Source organism: Hyla sarda, chromosome 3 (genome assembly GCF_029499605.1).
Source record: "Hyla sarda isolate aHylSar1 chromosome 3, aHylSar1.hap1, whole genome shotgun sequence".
Classification (NCBI taxonomy): Eukaryota; Metazoa; Chordata; class Amphibia; order Anura; family Hylidae; genus Hyla; species Hyla sarda.
This window is the reverse complement of record NC_079191.1, coordinates 367,070,824-367,092,719: the sequence shown is the minus strand read 5'-3', so window position 1 is coordinate 367,092,719 and position 21,896 is coordinate 367,070,824. Positions and strand designations below refer to the sequence as shown.

Sequence of the window (21,896 nt, the reverse complement as noted above, 5' to 3'; positions counted from 1 at the left end):
ACTAAGCCATAATATGGATTTTTAGGTGCCAAATTTAAAGAGTTATGATTTTTTTAAAGTAAGGAGGAAAAAATGAAAGTGCAAAAATGGAAAAACCCCTGGTCCTTAAGGGGTTAAAATTGTCATCTTCTGACCCCTATAACTTTTTTTTTTCCGCATATGGGGCTCATTTTTTGCACCTGAATTTTTTTGCGATACCATTTTTGTATTGATCAGACTTTTTGATCGCTTTCTATTCATTTTTTCATTATATAAAAATTGACCAAAAATTCACTATTTTGGACTTTGGAATTTTTTTTGCACGTACGACATTGATCGTGCGGTTTACTTAACGACATATTTGTATAGTTCTGACATTTAAGCACACGGCGATAACACATATGTTTATTTTTACTATGGTTACACATTTTTTATGTGGAAATTGAGAAAAGGGGGTGATTTTAAACTTTTTATAAGGAAGGGGTTATTGTTTTTTTTTACACTTTTAGGGTGCTTTCACACGCTCTTTGTTTTTGCGGGTTTTCCGCAGCGTATTTGAAAGGGGCGGGCTCTTCTCGGCACTCCATAGCAGATTGTCCGCAGCGAAATTTACGCTGCGGAAAATCCGCCGGAAGCCCCATTGAAGTTTAAATTCCGTAAAGCGTAAATTCCGCTGCGGACAATCTGCTATGGACAGCCGAGAAGAGCGCGCCCCTTTCAAATACACTGCGGAAAACCTGCAAAAACAAAGAGCATGTGAACGCACCCTCAGTCCCCTTAGGGGACTTTTAGGAGGAATCATTAGATTCCTCATACAGATCAGTGTGGTTTCATAGAACCACATTGATCTGTGTGCTCTGCGCTCAATTGATAGAGCCTGGTCCTGCCAAGCTTTATCATTCACAGCGCAGCAGCCGGCATAGGATGTGAGGTACGCCCTCCGGCTACCTCAGCAGTGGATCGACCCCCCCCCCCCACGATCGCACTGCATGGGGGGGGGGTCAATCCACCCCAGGGATGGTTTAAATGTCCCTTTAGACGCCGCTGTCAACTTTGACAGCGGCGATCTAAAGGGTTAATAGCCAGCCGCGGCAATCACTGCATGTCGGCTATTAATGCCGCCCCCCAGCTACAGGAATCAGCTGGGGGCCGGCTGATATGGCGCGGACTCAAGTTGAGAGCCCACGCCATACGACGGTTGCCGCCTCAGGACGAGCCGGCTCATCCTTAGACGGCAACCAATTAAAGGGTGTATTTGCATATTATCCTACACATATTTAATGCGCAGGATTTGAAGCTGCTGATTTCAATGTAAACTTTAACTAAATGAATGAACACATCTTCAAATTCTGCACATCAAATATGCAGAGGATACTGTATGTGTGAATACACCCTAAAATTCTATTCACATGTACAGTGTGCTCGATGCTCCGATTTATGGAGCTCAGTCTGCAATTCCGCCAAAAAAACTGGAGTTTAGCGAGATAACAACTGTGCATACACAAAAAAATTTTCTCTGCTAAAATCCGGGATACTACCAGATCTCTGACAGACCCTATTCCAGTGAGCCCGGCAGTGTCCGTTGTGCTCCTATCCCTTTCAGAGTCCATACTGCTGGAAAAAAAAAAAAGAGGAGCTGAACGGACCCTTGACAGGACGGATGCGAACAGCAATGTGAACTTCGCCTACAAATAAATCTGCAACTTTAAATCCTGCGCAGGATACTGTATGTATGAATACCCCTTAAGCGTAGGGTCACAGGTGCAGGGGTGGTCAAACCATATGTGCAGCAGGTTCAACTGCACAAGGGCCCAGCAAGTAAGGGGGCCCAATGCCAGTGGCATAGCTATAGAGGTATCTGTACGCTGGGCCAGGGCCTTGAGAGGGAGGGAGGGAGGGAGGGGGGCAGGCACATTCTTTGCACAGGGGCCCTCTGCTGTCTGTGTCTGCCCCTGCACAGGTGCCATATATTGCTGCATATTTTGCTGTGTATTTTCTGCAGCTAATTTTGCTACCCACTGAAGTCAATGGGTAGGAAAATACGCAGCAGCAAATATGCAGCAAAATACGCCGTATTCCTTACTCGTAATGTTTCGGATAGGGGGTTGACAAACTGATTGGTTGGGATCCGCACTGATCACAAGAAGGGAGGGAAACTGTTCCTCTAAGGCCATTTTTACACAACGGAATTTCCGAGCGGAATCCGGTGGAAAAATTGCGCTCGGAAATTGTGTTGCAGCAGAGTCCCATTTTCAATGGGATTCTGCTGCACTGTGCAAATGGAAACATCTGTGAATGTCCCAATTCTGGACTCCGCCAAGAGAATTGACATGTCAATTCTTTCAATGAATTCCAAGTGGAAACGCATTGCCGTCTATGGAGATGGTGCATTTCCGAGCAGTCCTAGCACCGGCACCCGCTATTTGCGAAATGTCTGCCCCTATTTTCCGGATGGACATTCCGCAAATATTCCGCTGTGTGAAAAAAAGTCTATGTTCACACAAAAGAACTTCCGAGTAGTATCTGGTGGAAAAATTCCGCTCGGAAATTCTGTTGCAGCATAGCCCGGTTTTTAATTGAGATTCTACTGCACCGTGCATATGATGGAATTTTCCCAATTCTTTTAATGGAATCCCCTCAGACACTGCTGTCTATTGAGCATTTTTGAATGGCCCTCGCTATTTGCGGACATTCTGCAAATATTGGAATCTGTGTGACCATAGCGTAATGTAGTGTTTTCCAACTAAGGAGCCTCCAGCTGTTGCAAAACTACAACTACCAGAATGACGGGAGTTGTAATTTTGCAACAGCTGGAGTCACAATGATTGGGAAACATCACTCTAATCAATTGTGTGCACTATGCTTGGGGGTCCAGCACTCCATTTATTTTCTATGGGGCTTCCACACATTGCGGTCAGACCTACCCCTACCTGCTTGTTATTCCCTATCCTGTACATAGGGTATTTACAAATTAGGAATACCCCTCCAGGGCCCAAGAACATGGAGGAAATTTTGGGAGGAATTTCCTCACAGAATTTGCTCAGCAGATCCACGCTGAAGGGAATTGGCGCTTATTTAGCAGAATACAAAGAGAAATAATATAATGCAAAATTCTTCAACCTTTGGCACTCCAGCTGGTGCAAAACTACAACTCCCAGCATGCACGGACAGCCAACGGCTGTCCGTGCATGCTGGGAATTGTAGTTTTGCAACAGCTGGAGAGCATAAGTTGGGGAACACTGCAATAATGAAAAGATTTTCACAATTTTTTTGTGTATTAGACCCACTGCTGGCTTTGGCTACAAAATACTGACCAAAATACTAGTGTGAACTGAGGTTTACATTTTTTTTTTATAAACAATAAATAAATAATGTATGTTGGAATGCAATGAAGTGCTGTAGTTTATCCATTTAAAATGCAGTGAAACGTGAATCTGCAGCAGTGACGTTTATTGTTATGACACAAACTTTATGCGTAAACACGTTTGTCGTTATGAGTAATAAAGTTTATTGGAGGGAAAAAAAAAAAAAAAAAAAAAAAAAAGCTCCTCTACCCCGGAAGTGCTGAGCTGTCGCCGTTACAGGACTGCTTCACAGCGCCCGGAAGAGACGTGGCGTCCACGGCTGTGTGCCCTGTGCCGCTATGTGATTGGCCCGGGCTGTGTACACCGTGCATAGAGTTGTACTCGCGGTTGGGGAGAGGATGCACAGGAGACGACTGGCTGTTCGTGCTTTTGCCCCGGTGCTGGTTGTCTTGTACGGTGTGTTCTGGGTGTGCAGCGGAGGGAGGACGCTACCGCCTCTCAGCGATGACATCCCATTCCGCCTCAACTGGCCCGGACCGGACTTCTCTCTGGTCAGTCACACCGGTGATCGGGCGACTGGGGGAGGAATACTCTGCAGATCGGATGTGAATGATCTGCTGCTGTACAGTGTGAATTGCTCCGAGATCTGTCAATAGAATAAGGGGATGAAGAGGACGGTGCTCTCCAAACTGAGGACCTCCGGCTGTTGCAAGACTACAAGTCCCAGCATGCTGGGAGTTGTAGCTTTTCTTTTAAAGGGGTTATCCAGAATTTTTTTTTTTTATTCTGTCTGGACTGCAGGAAAAATAATTAGAGATGAGCGAACTTACAGTAAATTCGATTCGTCACAAACTTCTCGGCTCGGCAGTTGATGACTTTTCCTGCATAAATGAGTTCAGCTTTCAGGTGCTCCCGTGGGCTGGAAAAGGTGGATACAGTCCTAGGAGACTCTTTCCTAGGACTGTATCCACCTTTTCCAGCCCACCGGAGCACCGGAAAGCTTAACTGATTTATGCAGGATAAGTCATCAACTGCCGAGCCGAGAAGTTTGTGACGAATTGAATTTACTGTAAGTTCGCTCATCTCTAAAAATAATAACTTGTGCTTCCTTTCTGTCCCTTACCCCAGTGTGCAGATATCGGTCTTCTGTTCTGTCTTTTTTGACATTCTGGGGCTTGAGACATCACACTGCGCTGAGCTTATTGTCAGTCACAGCGATAAGCTGAGTGACCGTGTACTGTAACGTGCCAGGAACTGGTCTTCTTCCTGGTGCTGGGCCTGTTCTGACACTGCCACTCTATATATCGTTGCCTGAGGCAGGACATTGCTGCAGCTGTGATAAGCACGTTGCAGTGTGCCATGTTGTGTCCCAGAATGCGGAAAAAGACCGGGGCTGGGAGACCCATATCAGTGCCCCGGGGAAGCAGTGGAAGGTAAGTTAAAGGTTATCTCCAGAGTGTACGACTTATCCCCTATTCTAAGGATAGGGGATAAGTGTTAGATCGTGGGGGTCCAAACGCTGTGGCCCCCCTACAATCTCCCGAACAGAGCCCCGGCTCACTGCATGGAACGGGCATTTTCGACCACTGGGCAGCCGACACGCCCCCTCCATACAGTTCTATGGCAGAGGCGGGGCACTGCTTTCGGAAATCTCCAGCTCTGCCATAGTACTTCTTGCTCTGGTCGAAAAAAATGCTTGTTTCATGCAGGGAGCCGGGACTCCGTTCGGGAGATTGCTGGGGCCCCCAGCGGTTGGACCTCCCCACGATATAACACTTATCCCCTATCCTTAGGATAGGGGGTAATTCGTACATCCCAGAGTTCTCCTTTATGGGCTGTTATTTTTATTGCGGCAGCCTGGACAGAATAAAAAAAAAACTGCTGGATAACCCCTGTCTGATTGCTGGGGGTGCGACTGATGGGACCCGCCACAATCTCCTGCACCCTACCCTGCTCTCTCCTGAGCTGTGTCGTGGACCCCAGGAAGAAGCGGTGCTTGACACGTCCCCTCCATGCATCTCTATGGTAGAGCCAGTGATACAGTGTTCGTTTATCTCCGGCTCTCCCATAGGGATACATGGAGCGTGTTGACCACCACTTTGTGCCGTGGTTGACACACTTAATTTATGGAGAGGGACGGGGCACCGTGCAGGAGATCGCGGGGGGTCCCAGCGGTCAGGCACTTATTCCCTATCCACCACAGTACTCCTTTAATGGAGAACAGCTAATTTTTATTTAGTATCAGCCATATATCTGTGCCCACAGTTAGTTGCCAGTCCAATCCTGCCCATACAGTTGTATCCACCACCCGTTCTTGTCAGTGCTCTAGTTCCAACCCTGGCAGCCACTGTAAGATGTTCTTTTATTGCTTCTTGGTACACTTGAGCATCAGGTAGTGATGGGGAAGACATTGCCCCAATTATAACTACTCCTAATATAAGGTGTGAATGAGTTTCTTAGCATTAATAACTTCGAGTCATTGGAGTGGTCTTCAGTGGTTTCTTTCTGCCCCACAGGCTTGATTGATCGATCTCTCCCAAAATACAAATACTGAAGGGAGAAATCTATCAATCAGCATTTAGGGGAGAAGCAGGTGGGCACCACCAGCCCATGACTCTGTGTTATAACTAGGATTCATAATACATCACTGTATTAGGGAGCCTTTCCCTCATGACATGTTACCTTCAGTGGCCCACATGGTTAAAGCTAAACTACTGTCCCGGATTCACCCTGTGGCTCCTGCATCCTAGTGGGTACTCACAATGCTTGTGCTCTGCTTTTAATTTGCAGAAAAGTATATGATCATTTCTATGGGGGTACTTGACTTGGGAACATTAGTGTAATCTGTAGGTTATAACCACTTTGTACATTGCTGTTAACTCACTTTCTGGTCTCTACTATTTACCAGTGTATAATATCAGTGTAGCTATGTTGAGGAATACAATGCTGTTTATGAACACCAGGTTGTCTGGTATCACCGTGTAACCATTGTTATTCTGTATGTTGTCTTTATAGCCAACCACAGGAATACCCTACAAAGAAGACAATTACATCATTATGACAACAGCTGATAAAGAGAAATACAAGTGTCTTCTTCCACTTACTGCCAGTGACAACCAGGTATATAGCATGTTACTAGTAGTACTTTATGTGATACCAATAATCTTCTGCTTGTATTTAAAGGGGTACTCCGGTGGAAAACTATTATTATTTTTTTTATAATTAACTGGTGTCAAAAAGTTAAACAGATTTGTAAATTACTTCTATTTAAAAAATGTTATCCTTCCAGCACTTATCAGCTGCTGTATGCTCAACAGAAAGCAGTGAAGTTCATTTCTGTCTGACCACAGTGCTCTATGCTGACACCTCTGTCCATGTCAGGAACTGTCCAGAGCAGGAACAATTCCCCGTAGCAAACCACTCCTGCTCTGGACAGTTCCTGAAGTGGACAGAGTTGTCAGCAGACAGCAATGCGGTCAGACTGAAAAGATCTACACAACTTCCTCTGTAGGACACAGATCTGATAAGTACTTGAAGGATTAAGATATTTAAATAGTAGTAATTTACAAATCTGTTTAATTTTCAGACACCAGTTTATTAGAAAAAAAATTGTTTTCCACCGGAATACCCCTTTTAAATTATTTTCAGTAATAGGAATTTAGGGTTGTTATGCAGGAATAGTTAATGGGCATTGTTGTTTAAAACACCCTGTTTCCATTAATAATTAGTTATATATCTCTTCATTTACCAAAAAATGACTCCTTACCGCAGAAAAAAACTCTTAACGGCTTGGCCACTAGGTGTCTAACTTCTATGCAATCTGCTGTCCACTGCCTGTCAGGCAGCCCATTTCTAGTAACAGACAGACCAGGATGGAATACAGAATGTGGGGGTAGGACTGTGCACATAGTACATGCTTTGCATAAGACAGAGAGCCTGGAATCTTTGATCCTGTCCACCCACCTCAGAGCATTCACAATGTCTCTAAAAGGTAAATCAAATCTTCCCTCTCATCTCAGCAGAAGCAGTTCAGTTCTTAGGTTAACCCTTTCTTGGTGTGCTACTGGCAAGTCTTTTTTCTTACATAGAACCTTGCAAAGCCTTTACATTCGTAACCCCTATCTTCCTCCATGTGCCATTAACCCCTTAAGGACCAAGCCCATTTTGGCCTTAAATAGGCACTGTCAAATACAAAAACTTTTTATATGTTGTACATCTTGGCAAGACATTAACCTTTCTAATATACTTCATAAGAAAATTTGATTTCCTTTTTATAGAAATTCTGTCTTATAAAATCATGGCATTGTCCAAGCTGAAGTACAGGCATGGAAAAAGTCCAGTTAGTGAGGGTGGGCTAGCACGCCTCTGTGCTCTCTCCTGTCTGATAGTACTCCTCTGTGCTCTCTCTCCTGTCCGATAGCACTCCTCTTGTCTGATAGCACTCCTCTGTTCTCTCTTGTCTGATAGCACTCCTCTGTGCTCTCTCTCTTGTCTGATAGCACTCCTCTGTGCTCTCTCTCTTGTCTGATAGCACTCCTCTGTGCTCTCTCTCTTGTCTGATAGCACTCCTCTGTGCTCTCTCTCTTGTCTGATAGCACTCCTCTGTGCTCTCTCTCTTGTCTGATAGCACTCCTCTGTGCTCTCTCTCTTGTCTGATAGCACTCCTCTGTGCTCTCTCTTGTCTGATAGCACTCCTCTGTGCTCTCTCTTGTCTGATAGCACTCCTCTGTGCTCTCTCTCTTGTCTGATAGCACTCCTCTGTGCTCCCTCTCTTGTCTGATAGCACTCCTCTGTGCTCTCTCTCTTGTCTGATAGCACTCCTCTGTGCTCTCTCTCTTGTCTGATAGCACTCCTCTGTGCTCCCTCTCTTGTCTGATAGCACTCCTCTGTGCTCTCTCTCTTGTCTGATAGCACTCCTCTGTGCTCTCTCTTGTCTGATAGCACTCCTCCACCCGCCTGCCCACCAGTGGACTCAGTTATGGCAGCCATGAAAGCAAAAGTCCTGGAAGGGCAACGGACCGGAGGCGTGCCCCGATAGGGAGGGACTAGGACTGGCCATGGGCACAGTAAACCTGCCATGGTACGCAGCGTAAGAGGAAACCAGGCACGAAATGTAACCCCGGAAGCTGCCGGCTTTTGCAGTGGCTCCCTGTACTCTCTGCGGCCGCTGATTTTCTTTACTTCAGCTGGTCTGATCTCCTCCGGCACTTGCTGGCCAGCGGAACCATAATGACAGCAGTTAGCTCCGCCCCCTTTCTCCCCATGCTTAGTGTGGGAATTTGGAGACAAACAGGGTGGGCCCTTTTCCCAGGATGTCTCACAGGACACCCATACTTCCTCTCTTCTGCTGTCCTGCAATTTTGCGCCTCTCTTAGACAGAGTTTAGCTCCGCCCCTCTCCTTCCCCTGTAGCATGTCCAGACTTGGGGGTTAATGCTAGGAATTCTTGGGGCCATCCCGTGCCAGGTTCATAAAAAAAAAAAAAAATAATAATAATTTATAATAATTGTCTTCCCCTGGTCTCTTTTGACTGAAACCGTCCTCTACCGGCTGTTAATGGTATTGTTTTTTGGGGCTCCCTCTTTTGCAGCTCATAGCTATTAACGTTTTTTGCCTGTAATATCTGTTTTCATCATAGTAATATCTGCTGGGTCCTTTTCTGAGACTGTATATGGGGTCAGCCTTTTTTTCCAGATAGCGCTATCAGCACAATGTTTTTTTTGCCCTATGCTTTTGCCATACCTAATTCTGCAGGGTTCTCACTCTGTGAGGGAACATATGCGAACCGGGGTGGCGGGCCATTACACGGTCGCTGGAGATTCCGGGGTTACATTTCGTGCCTGGTTTCCCCTTACACTGCGTACCATGGCAGGTTTACTGTGCCCATGGCCAGTCCTAGTCCCTCCCTATCGGGGCACGCCTCTGGTCCGTTGCCCTTCCAGGACTTTTGGTTTCTTGGCGGACGCCCAAGGCCTTTTCGTGGTTCTTCCTCCAACGGTCATCCATCAGGGGAGGGTTCTTGGCGTGTGCATACACTATGATTCCCTCCTCCACAGGTCACAGATCTCATATCTGCCGCATCTGTGGTTGACATTCCGTTACCCCTGAGCCAGTGCAATGTGTCAGACGGAGTAACCTGTTGCATACTATGGACCCATACCAGTAAGCCAAACAGTGGTCTGCGTGCTTCCTCTGCCGCCTGTCATTTCTCACATGCCTTATGTCAAAGGTTTAAAAGTAATATCAGGAAGTATTTACTGAGAGAGTAGTGGATGCATGGAATAGTCTTTCTGCAGAAGTGGTCGCTGCAAATACAGTGAAGGAGTTTAAACATGCATGGGATAAGCATAAGGCTATCCTTCATATAAGATAGGGCCAGGGGCTATTCATAGTATTCAGATTATTGGGCAGACTAGATGGGCCAAATGGTTCTTATCTGCCGACACATTCTATGTTTCTCCTCGCCCACCCCTGATCTCCCAGGGTGGCGGGGGTTCTATCCATGGCTCCTAGGCCTCCCCGTCCTCCCACCTGCGACCAATGGGGCACAGTGATTGGCGATATGACTGTTGTTCCTTTTTTTGCCAGCACCTGGAGGTGTACTCGTTCAGCCAGACTGTTATCTGCACGGTTTCCAATGCAGTCTGTCTCCCATCCCTGGGCTGCCGCTTGCATGGCTGGGGTTTCCAGTACCTCACTGCTGGTGGGAGAAATCTGGAAGAGGGTCCCCTGCAGGTACACGCGACTGACATCAGTCAGTCAGACTTTCTTCTGCTTGAGGGTTACCCATCAGATCGTCCGCACTCCAGTACCCCACTTTCAGTGGGAGGGTTTGCAGAAGTGACTTTTTGCGTTCAGGAACCCTATACCAGTCAACCAGGAGGTGGTCTGCGTGGTTTACTACTACTACATCGGGTCACCTACCATACACTTCCCACACCTTGGCGGAAGTTCAGGTATCCCACTGCCGAGGTGTAGTTCTGAGCGAGGGACCCCATGTTGCTCCATGGGCCTTTCACAATGCACCATGTAGTGGTTCGCAGGGTTCCCTACTTTCCCAGATCCCTCTCCACAGGCCTTCTGCTATCAGGGATAAGGGCTTGTAAACCAATTTCAGTGTGCGGTTCTGAGGACAGGACCGGTGTGTCCACGGCCCCTATGCCAATTAGCCAGTCTGTCTGCATAGTTTTTTCATCCACCAGGTCACCTTCCCCATTCCTGCCGCTCCGGCGGCAGATGTCCAGTGACTCACTTGCTATGTGACGTTCCTAAGAAGTGGCTCTTTTGATTCATTGGACCTTTCTCCACCTTTCTATACGTGTAGTGCCCCTGCCCAGGCTTCTCTGCGATCCCTTTGTGGGGCAGACTTTCTGTACTGCTCTTTTTCTTGTCCCAACATAGCAGTATGTCTCTTGGAGTGTTTCGCGGTTGTTGGGTCTGCTGTCCCCTACAGATGGGGCACCTCCAGGTGACTCGAGAGTCTCCAGTTCCATGTCGCCGTTACAGGTTACTCCTTACTTTGTTTCCTCCTTCGGGTTCCATTTACTCTGGGGTTGGACGGCAAGCCTGTCTACTGGGTTGTTCCAGTCGGGCCATTTTTTGGCTGCAGCATGGCTGGGGTTCTTCCCGCTGTTCAGCCTGTGTGGCATCCTCTACGAGTCTGCTCTTCTTCCCGGGTGCTCACGCTGTGCCTCTGGGACAGTGGTTTTTGTCGCCTTTTTGGTTGGGATCTTCTGCACCATGCCTCTCTGGAGACGCTTTCCGTCTCTCTTTTCCAAAAGTTTCTGGTCTTCATCTTGACTGACAGGTTCTCTTGTTGGTCCTCTGTACGGGGTTCTCTTGTCTCTTGTAGGGTCCTTCGGGTATATTTTCCATTTTTTTTTCCCAACCAGGCTTTTCCTCTGTCTGGTTCTGTGCTTCTTGGAGTTGGTTTCCTACCTCCTTCCAGGTTAGTTCGGCCCATCGAACTTTGCATCACCCTTTCTTGTCTCTCTCTGTGGCCTGTTAGTTTAGAGTCTCTTCTAAGGACGGTCCCTTCCTTGGCATCCTAGTCCATCTACATGGACAGTGGGAACTGCTGGATGCTCAGTTCCAGGCCTTGGTTGCCTTTTTAGCCTAGGGTCTCGTCCATGAGTCTTACGGAAGGCTGGGGTTCAGTCTCCCTACCGGCTCCCTTCCTCTGGTGTTGTACTTCCCACCCCAGGGACAGCTTTGGTATGTCCCATGGTCTTTGTCCCCCAATGAAGAGCGACCTAGAAAAGGTACTCCGCGTAAAATCTCTTTCTCGTAGCCTTTATTGGGGGGGACAGCACCCACCCATGTCTTCATTCTTGTCCTGATAGCCTTTTCCGGTTCTTGAGTGTTTCTCTAGGATTCCTTTCTAGGGTCCTTCAGGTATATTTTCCTAGTGGCAAGAGCATATACCCATGGTCTCTGTGTCTCTTCCCCCCCCCCCCCCCCCCCAAAAAATGAAGGCTACGAGAGAGATTTACGGTGAGTACATAAAAATCTCCTTATTGGTGTGGTGTTAAAAAAAAAATTAATTAAATAAATAAATAAATAAAAAAGCCATTTTGAAACTTGTGGGGGCTTCCCATTCTACAGAGTGCACTTTTCGGTAAAAAATAAAAAATGTGTGCTCAGCTTGTGAGCGCACTTCAAACTGCGGTACCGGGACTAGGGTGTACAGGTACGCCCTTGGTCCTTAACAGGTCAATTGTAATATTCGATAAATCATGTGAATGGCCAGGAAGCAGAGAAATAGGGGAAAGGAATAACCTCTGTGTGTACTGCTGGCAAACAGCCCAGCACTGGTTCCACGTTCTAAAATAGCATAAATGGAAATAGCTGGGGCTTATTAACAGCGGAAAAAAAACACCTTAAATCACAAATATTTTAAAACCTGGTTTTAACACAGGGCGGTGTAACGTGTTTTGTTTTATAACCGATCATTGCTTGTATTAACCATGCCCCACAATCTAATGATAAAGCTTTAATTGTATCATTAATCGCATGTCTTATGCGGCCAAAAAAAATTCTTATGTCAACAGTTCATCCCCTTGTGTAAACAGGATTATCTGCTGATAAAATCGTTTGTAAGAATAATTGATACAAATTCCCCCTATGATCATTGGAGCATGAAAATGAAAGTGGTGAAGCTGATCAATTTGTTGACCTTTTACAGCAGTAAATCTCCCTGTGTCAAAGGACCCTTGTATAGTACAAAGGGAAAAAGTTGCCCATTGCAATAAATGTGGTCACTGCTTTCATATGATTCTTATATAAACTGCAGTGTACTATAAAATACCAATACACTTTGCTGTATTGAGTAGGCCCTTTAGGAAGCCCTATTATTTGTGAGACCAGCTAATTTCTTGCATTCTGCCTTTTATCTGTCAGGGTTATTATATACATGGAGGAAGTAGCATTTATTACTGTACATGTATTTCCTCTAGTATTAATGTCTGTGTGTGTTACTTTTAGGAAGAAGAAAGAGACTATAAAGGTCCGACTCCTGGAGAACTTTTAGATCCTCTCTTCAAGCAAACCAGCTGTTCCTACAGGGTATCTTGGATTTATTTATAAGTAGATGTTCTGAATGTTACTGTACACCTGGGAGGTTCTGATGGCCATTACTGTAGTTTGGCATAAATCACATTTTATGCATATAGAAATAGTACCTCTAAATTGCCCAGACTGTGAAAGAACAGCTACCAAGTTTTACACCAGCCATACACAGTGGATTCATATACAGTGACCGCCCCCCCACCTACGATGGCCCCGACATATGATCATTTCAACATACGATGGCCTCTCAGAGGCCATCGCATGTTGAAGGCAGCATCAACATACGATGCTTTCGTATGTCGGGGCCATCGCATAAACGGTTATCCGGCAGCGCAGACTGCTTCAGCTGCCACTGGATAGGCGTTTACGGTGCCCTGTGTGGTCCGCTGACGATCACTTACCTGTCCTCGGGGCTCCGGCGCGTCCTCTTCGGGATCCCCTGCATCGTCGGCGCTCTCCATCGTCGTCATCACGTCGCTGCGCACGCTGTCCCATCCAATAGGAGCGGCGTGTGTAACGACGTGATGGCGGCGACGGAGAGCGAGGATGCCGGGGAAGCAGAGGACTTGCCGGAGTGTCGGGGACGCAGCGACAGAGATGGAGGGCGACATCCAGGGCCGGTCCGGAGCGGCGGGGACACGTGAGTATAACCTTCAATACCAGTGGTCTTCAACCTGCGGACCTCCAGATGTTGCAAAACTATAACTCCCAGCATGCCTGGACAGCCGTTGGCTGTCCGGGCATGCTGGTTGTTGTAGTCTTGCAACATCTGGAGGTCCGCAGGTTGTAGACCACTGTCCTATACTTTACATTGCACAGATCCCTCAACATACGATGGTTTCAACAAACGATGGTCCATTTGGAACGGATTACCATCGTATGTTGAGGGACCACTGTATCTATATGTGTATGGGGACCTTCTGACTCTTCCTTGACAGCAGATGTCAGAGGAGAGACGTTCAGATATTTGTCCTCTATATATATGCTATATACTACTGTTCTAAGTTGGGTGACACTTCTGTCATTGGCTTATCTCCATCCAGAACATATGCATGATCGACTGAGGTGAGTGTGCTTGGGTATAAAAGGGTCAGTTGAGATAGCTGTTAGTATTTAAAATAAATACTGATCTGATCCTGAACTATAACATCTATTATTTTCCAGTACTACATTTAGGGGTGGCTGCAAGCGTTTGTGGCTCCCTTCGGAGATGGGCTGTATTCATACAAAATTTTATAATCTTCCCAGTTCACTGACCCCATCATGATAAACCACCCCCTGCCTTTATTTTTTTTTTGTTTTTTTTACCTTGATTTTTTACTTTTGCTCTGTATTTTCTGCTCACACTCAGTCACATTCACAGACTGGGAAAGGACGTTAACCAGAAGACATCATCTGAAGCCATACAGGGGAGAACTTCCTCCCTCACTCTGCTACACACAGCCGAGAGCAGAGCATAGAAAACTACATTAGAAAGATTTATTTACCATAAGGAGTGCAATAGCAAACATAAGTTTGAATCCCTTAAGGACCTGCGCCATAAATATACGGCGCAGCACATGGTTACTTTGCGCACAGCGCCGTATCTGAGCTCGCTTCATTCATGGCGGGTCTCGGCGGTTATCAGCTGCTGCGGACCTGCCGTTAATGGCGGACATCAGTGATCGCACTGATGTCTGCCATTAACCCCTCAGATGCCGTGATCAATACAGATCACGGCATGTGCGGCACTTAAAATGGCTGATCAGATCGCCTGCGGCACAGCCACGGGGATCAGATCAGCCAAGATGGCGAACGGAGGTCACCTCACCTGCCTCCATCTGTCTCCTGGGGTCTCCTGCCCTGATCTGCCTTCCAGCAGACCATTGCAGAAGATCGCTGATAATACTGCCCTATGCATAGCACTGAACAGTATTTGCATTCTAATGATTGCTATAAAAAGTCCCCTATAGAGACTAAAAAAGTTTAAAATAAATTGAAAAAAAGTTTTAAAAAAAATGTAAAAAAAAACCCTCCCCAATTAAGTTTTATATCGCCCCTTTTCCCCATATTAATACAAAAAAAAGCGTCAAAAAATGATAAACAAACATATTTGGCATCGTCACGCGCGTAAATGTCTGAACTACAAAAAATATTATGCTCCCCAACAGCGAATGGCGTAAACGCTTAAAAAAAATCAATTTTTTTAAATTTTATAAACGATTTAAAAAGTCACATATACGCAAAAGTGGTACTAAAACAAAATACAGATCATGGCGCAAAAAATTAGCAAAGAAAGTTATGGGTGGTTAAAATAGGGTAATTTTAAATGTACTGATTTTGGAAAATAAAGTTTGAGGTTTTTTAAAAGCAGTACAATAATACAATCTACAATAATAGAAAAGTATGTAACCATGGGTATAATTTTAACCCCTTAAAGGGGTACTCCCACCCTAGACATCTTATCCCCTATCCAAAGGATAGGGGATAAGATGTCTGATCACGGGGTCCCGCCGCTGGGGACCCCCGCATTGCCTGCGGCACCCACCTGTGTTCTCACCGGAACCGCTGGAGGGTCTGAGTCGCCACTCCGGGAACGGAAGTCCGTGACATCAGGACTCCGCCCCCGTGTGACGTCACGCCCGTCCCCTCAATGCAAGTCTAATGGAGGGGGCGTCACGGACTTCCGTTCCCGGAGTCGCGACTCAGACCCCCCAGCGGTTCTGGTGAGAACACAGGTGGGTGCCGCAAGCAATAATGCGGGGGTCCCCAGCGGCGGGACCCCCGTGATCAGACATCTTATCTCCTATCCTTTGGATAGGGGATAAGATTTCTAGGGTGGGAGTACCCCTTTAAGGACTCAGCGGTTTCAGTTTTTTGCATTTTCATTTTTTTCCTCCTTACATTTTAAAAATCATAACTCTTTCAATTTTCCACCTAAAAATCCATACGATGGCTTATTTTTTGCACCACTAAGTCTACTTTGTAATGACATCAGTCATTTTACCCAAAAATCTACAGCGAAACAAAAAAAAAATCATTGTGCAACAAAATTGAAGAAAAAAAAACTCATCTTGTAGATTTTTGGGGCTTCTGTTTCTACACAGTACATTTTTTGGTAAAAATGACACCTTCCTCTCTTTATTCTGTAGATCCATACAATTAAAATGATACCCTACTTATATAGGTTTGATTTTGTCTGTCTTCTGGAAAAAAAAAATCATAACTACATGCACAAAAATTTATACATTTAAAAATGTCCTCTTCTGACCCCTATAACTTTTTTTTTTCCGCATATGGGGATATATGAGGGTTCATTTTTTTTGCATTGTGATCTGAAGTTTTTATCGGTACCATTTTTGTTTTGATTAGTATTTAGAATTTTTTTTTTTTTTTATGGTATAAAAAGTGACCAAAAATATGCTATTTTGGACTTTTGGAATTTTTTTACATGTGCCATTGACCGTGCAGTTTAATTAACAAGATATTTTATAGTTCTGACATTTACCCAAGTGGCTATACCACATATGTTTATATTTTTATTTACATAGTTTTTGTTTAGTTTTTTATGAGAAAAGTGGGGTGATTCAGACTTTTATTAGGGAAGGGGTTAAATCACATTTATTAACACTTTATTTTCACTTTTTTTTTCTTTGGAATGCTATAGCCCCCATAGAGGACTATAACATTGCACACACTGATTTCCTACACTGATCACTTCTATGCAATCGGATAGCATTGATCAGTGTTATCGCCCACTCGACTGCTCCTGCCTGGATCTCAGGCATGGAGCAGTCATTTGGCGATCGGATAGCGTAGAGGCAGGTAGGGACCCTCCTCGTGTCAGTACAGCTGATCGGGAAGACACCGCGGTAGTCCCGATCAGCCCGACTGAGCAGCCGGAAAGGTTTCACTTTCATTTCAGACGAGGTGATCAACTTTCATTTTCGTTTAAATTTCCTTACATAGAAAATAATTTTTAAGGTAAAATGAGTGATGTCATTACAAAGTACAACTGGTCATGCAAAAAAACAAGCCCTCATATGGGTCTGTGAATGGAAATATAAAAGAGTTATGGATTTTAGAAGAGGAGGAAAAAACGAAAACGCAAACATTTTATTGGCTGTGTCCTTGAGGTCAAAATGGGCTGCGTCCTTAAGGGGTTAATGAGAGCCCATTTAATTTCATGAAAATTATTGTTAAAGCCAAAATTTTATAAAATTTTACCTGCGGCATATGTGTAAACAACCCATGCAATTTCATAGCCTAGGACTAACCCAAAGAATAACCTGATGAATAGTTGTGGGGCTTGTTTGGCGCTTCTGGTATTCGGACAGATGATCGTGTCAGCCTCAGGTTAAGTCCAGGGCTACAAAATTGCCCAATTTGTTACAACGAATCCTGCCACGGCTCATCGTTACAGTGCCGTTAAGACTTCTTTTGGGCGTTTTAGGCATGTAATTTGAGACACATTTTGAAATGAAAACATTCTAAATGTCTCCCTTGCAAAGAGTTGGTTTTTGGACTCTTGTTGTATCTAGTGTTTAAAAGGAAAAAAAATGCCAGTTATGTTTAATACTATTGGAAACAGCAAGATTATAGTCGGTCAAATCACTATGGGGGAGATTTATCAAAACCTGTGCAGAGGAAAAGTTGCCCAGTTGCCCATAGCAACCAATCAGATAGCTTCTTTCATTTTTAACAAGGCCTCTGCAAAATGAAAGAAGCGATCTGATTGGTTGCTATGGGCAACTGGGCAACTTTTCCTTTGCACAGGTTTTGATAAATCTCCCCCCAATATAAGCTCATGTAGTGCAGCGGGAGAGTGAAGTTTTCCATTGTCCGATTCCTGCACAGTGCCTATTATAACTATAACAGAATAATGGGAGATTTCTGCCCTGAAGCCTGCTAAATTGTGAGTGCAGCTCTGGACTATAATACAGATTGTATCTCAGGATCAGTACAAGATAAGTAATTCATGTAGCCACAAATGTACTCGTCACTTTGTTTCTTACTTTTGTATGTAAACTACAGTAAACTTTATGGTGAGTTATAGAATAGTGTACGTCTGTAACACGTCCCTTATTAGTCTGGGCAGGAAGTTCCCTATTGTAAATTGCAGGTTTATGAGCAAACTTAACAAGAACTTTTGCTACACTTTTTGGGGGAGATTTATCAAAACCTGTCCAGAGAAAAAAGTTGCTTAGTTGCCCATAGCAACCAATCAGATTGCTTCTTTCATTTTTGATAAGGGCTATGGTGATTTGATTGGTTGCTATGGGCCACTGGACACGTTTTGATAAATCACCACTTTATTCCTTTACAAATATCCAGCTCTTTTTTTTTTTACATTTTAGATTGAATCCTACTGGACATATGAGGTGTGCCATGGAAAACATATTCGGCAGTACCATGAGGAGAAAGAAGCAGGACAGGTATGTATATTAAAGCTATTTTTAGGACTGTTCTACGTGTTACGGTTTATAGGTTGTTTTTTTTGTTGTTGTTTTTTTTATATTATTGTTTAAAAACAACCATTGCAAACACAGAGATGGTGTTTTGAAACAAAAGACAAATATATGAAAGCGAAACTGTTACCAAGAATATGCTTGTGATGCTGCACACACACTGTGCACTAGGGCTTTAGAAGCATATTCTAGGCATACCTTTAGTAGCATCTTAGGCTAGTTTACACTTACACAATCAAGCTTTATAATCACTTTGGGAGTCAGACGGACAGTCGGGAAGGCCTAAGGTGCCTTTAAAGGTATGCCTAGAATATGCTTGTTAATCCCTAGTGCACGGTGTGTGCAGCTTCACAAGCATATTCTTGGTGACAGTTTCGCTTGACGTTCAAACCATGGTTTAAATGATCAAGAGAAAGTCCTTAAAAAAAGCCCCATATGTTAGTGTTGCTATCTGTCCTGGTCATGTGGTGATTGTCCCAGCTTACAGCCTATTTCAAGACCAAATGCCCATTGTTCCTACAGCTATTCTTTTTAACCCCTTCATACACAAATTCATCTAGTGCACACCTTTGCACTTCTCTTCACTAGTTTAACTGATCAGTGGACCAGCACATATATTTCAAATGTTTTTGATTAGTTAGGGCCTGTCTATGGAGCCTGTCTCATGCAGCGAGGAAATAAAGAAGCAGGTTTTCTTTTCCCAAAGAACAATTTAAAAAAAAAGTTTTTTTTATTTTTTTATTTATACAGCAGAGCTCAAAAATTCTTCTGGAGTCTGCTGCTCTGGTCATACAAAACAAATGGCCAGAAAACATCACAGTATCTCTTCTGTATGTTATACTGGGGAAATACCGTAACTTGGGAGTAGAATCTTGGTTTAGTCTGCTGCTATAATATTGATTGTATTATATGTAGATTTTATATATGTTCTTTTTTTTTTCACAGCAAGCTAATATTCAAGAATATTATCTTGGAAACATGATGAAAAAAAGCTCAGTTGACACAGGTTTGTGAAGCTATTGAGTCATTTAATACAGATTTATTAGTAGCAGGCATTCTACGTACCTGTCACTTTCCTGTTCAGAAAGCTTTTCATTTATAGTTCCACCCAAGAGGCCACGTTTTGAGGATATCCCATATAGAGAACACTTGTGGTGATGCCTGATGCACTGACCATAATTCACATGTGAAAGACTAATGGAATACTGAAAACATGACCTGTTTTGGGGGTACCTGAGGACTGGGCTTTGGAAACTGCTTTAGATGAATAGTTCCTTAACCCCTTGGGGAAGGAGCCCATTATAACCCTAAGGAGGGGAGCATTTTTTACAAATCTGACCATTAGCACTTTATGTATTAGTAACTCTGGGATGCTTTAACTTATAAATTTGATTCCGAGAGTTTTTTTTGTGACATATTCAACTTTGTTAGTGGTAAATTTACGTCGATACTTGCGTCATTTCTTGGTGAAAAATTCTAAAATTTCAGGATAAACTTGAAAATTTCGCATTTTTCTAACTTTGTAGCACTCTGCTTGTAAGGAAAAGGAACATGTCAAATAAATTACATATTGATTCACATATACAATATGTCTACTTTATGATTGCATCATAAAGTTGAAATGTTTTAACTTTTTGAAGACATTAGAGGGCTTTAAAGTATAGCAGCAATTTTTCCCGAAAATTTCATAATCAGAATTTTTCAGGGACCATTTTAGGAGTGAATTTGAGGGTCTTTATGTTGGAAATGCCCTATAATGTAGGACCGCATTGTGAAAACTGCACCCCTCAAAGTATTCAAAATGACGTTCAAAAAGTTTAACCCTTTAGGTGTTTCACAGTAATAGCAGCAAAATGGAGGAGGAAAATCAAAATCTCAATTTACACTAAAATGTTATTGTAGTCCCATTTTTTTTATTTTTACAATGGGTAAAAGGTAAAAAGGCCCCCCCAAAACTTGTAATTCATTTCCTCTTGAGTAAGGAAATACCTCGTGGATGTCAAGTGCTCTGTGGGTGCACTAGAGGGCTCAGAAGGGAAGGAGCGACAATGGCATTTTCGAGAGCGAATTTTGCTGAAATGGTTTTTGGGGGGAATGTTGCATTTATGAAGACCCCATGATGCCAGAACAGTTAAAAAAAAAACAAAAAAAAAAACACATGGCATACAATTTTGGAAACTACACGCCTCAAGGAACATAACAAGGGGTACAGTGAGCCTTAACATCCAACAGGTGATTGACGAACTTTCGTCAAATTACGACGTAAAAAAAAAAAAAAAAATTTTCAATAAAATGCTGGTGTTACCCCAAATTTTTCATTTTCACAAGGGGTAATAGGAGAAAAAATTTTTTTTTAACCCCCATTTCTTCTGAGTATGGAAATACCCCATATGTGGATGTAAAGTGCACTGCGGGCAGACTACAATGCTCAGAAGAGAAGAGCGACATGGGGCTTTTGGAGAGAGAATTTGGCTGGAATGGAATTCAGGGGCCATGTGCGTTTACAAAACCCCCATGGTGCCAGAAAATCTGTCAGACATCTGTGGGGCGTAAATGCTCACTGTACCCCTTATAACATTCTGTAAGGGGTGTAGTTTCCAAAATGGGGTCACATGTGGGGGGGGGTCCACGGTTCTGGCACCATGGGGGCTTTGTAAACACACACAGCCTTCAATTCCAGCCTAATTCTCTCTCTAAAAGCCCAATGGCATCCCTTCTCTTCTGAGCATTGTAGTTTGCCCGCAGAGCACTTTACATCCACATATGGGGTATTCCCTTATTCAGATAAAATGGTGTTACAAATTTTGGGCTTTTTTCCTATTACCCCTTATGAAAAACACCAGCTTGTTAGTTTAAAAATGTAATTTTTTTTACATGCTGGTGTAGCCCCCAACTTTACCTTTTCATAAGGGGTAAAAAGAGAAAAATCCCCCCTAAATGTATAACTCAATTTCTCCTGAGTATGGAAATACCCCACTTGTGAACCTAAACTGTTGCCTTGAAATACGACAGGGCTCCGAAGAGTGAGAGAGCTACATGCTCATTTTAGGCCTAAATAAGGAATTTGCAATTGCGTCGGACCCGGATACAAGGATGGGGCTTGTCTCCACCAAAACCCTACAGCAGTGTTTTCCAAACAGGGTGCCTCCAGCTGTTGCTGGTCTATGGCTGTCCGGCAATACTGGGAGTTGTTGTTTTGCAACAGCTGGAGGCTCCGTTTAGGAAACACTGCCATATGAGACATTTTTTATTGGGGGGTGGGGGGGGACGTGTAAGGGGGTGTATATGTAGTGTTTTACTTTTATTTTGTGTCAGTGTAGTATAGTGTAGTGTTTTTAGGGTACATTCACACATGCTTTGTTCACAGTGAGTTTTCCGCTGGAAGTTTGAGCTGCAGCGGAAAATTTGTAAACTTAATCTGTAGACCCGCCCGTGTAAATGTAACCTGGGAGGGGGGGCGACCCAAACCTTCAGCTGTGGCAAGACTACAACTCCCAGAATGCACTGACAGACTGTGCATGCTAAGAGTTGTAGTTTTGCAACTTATGTAGGCACACGGGTTGGAATCACTGAGTTAGGAAACAGACTCTAGCTCAGTG

General features: G+C 44.1%; 1 protein-coding gene across 1 annotated transcript in view; it reads left to right on the top strand.

The window, feature by feature from the left end:
- Positions 1–3,535: 3,535 nt before the first annotated feature.
- Positions 3,536–21,896, top strand: part of ERLEC1 (endoplasmic reticulum lectin 1) — a 58,975-nt gene continuing 40,614 nt past the window's right edge. The window contains exons 1-5 of the mRNA XM_056567729.1: positions 3,536–3,835; positions 6,300–6,404; positions 12,767–12,847; positions 18,187–18,264; positions 19,243–19,303. Of these exons, the coding sequence (XP_056423704.1) occupies positions 3,683–3,835; positions 6,300–6,404; positions 12,767–12,847; positions 18,187–18,264; positions 19,243–19,303 (478 nt within the window). The 5' untranslated portion in view covers positions 3,536–3,682. The remainder of the gene's footprint in view (positions 3,836–6,299; positions 6,405–12,766; positions 12,848–18,186; positions 18,265–19,242; positions 19,304–21,896) is intronic.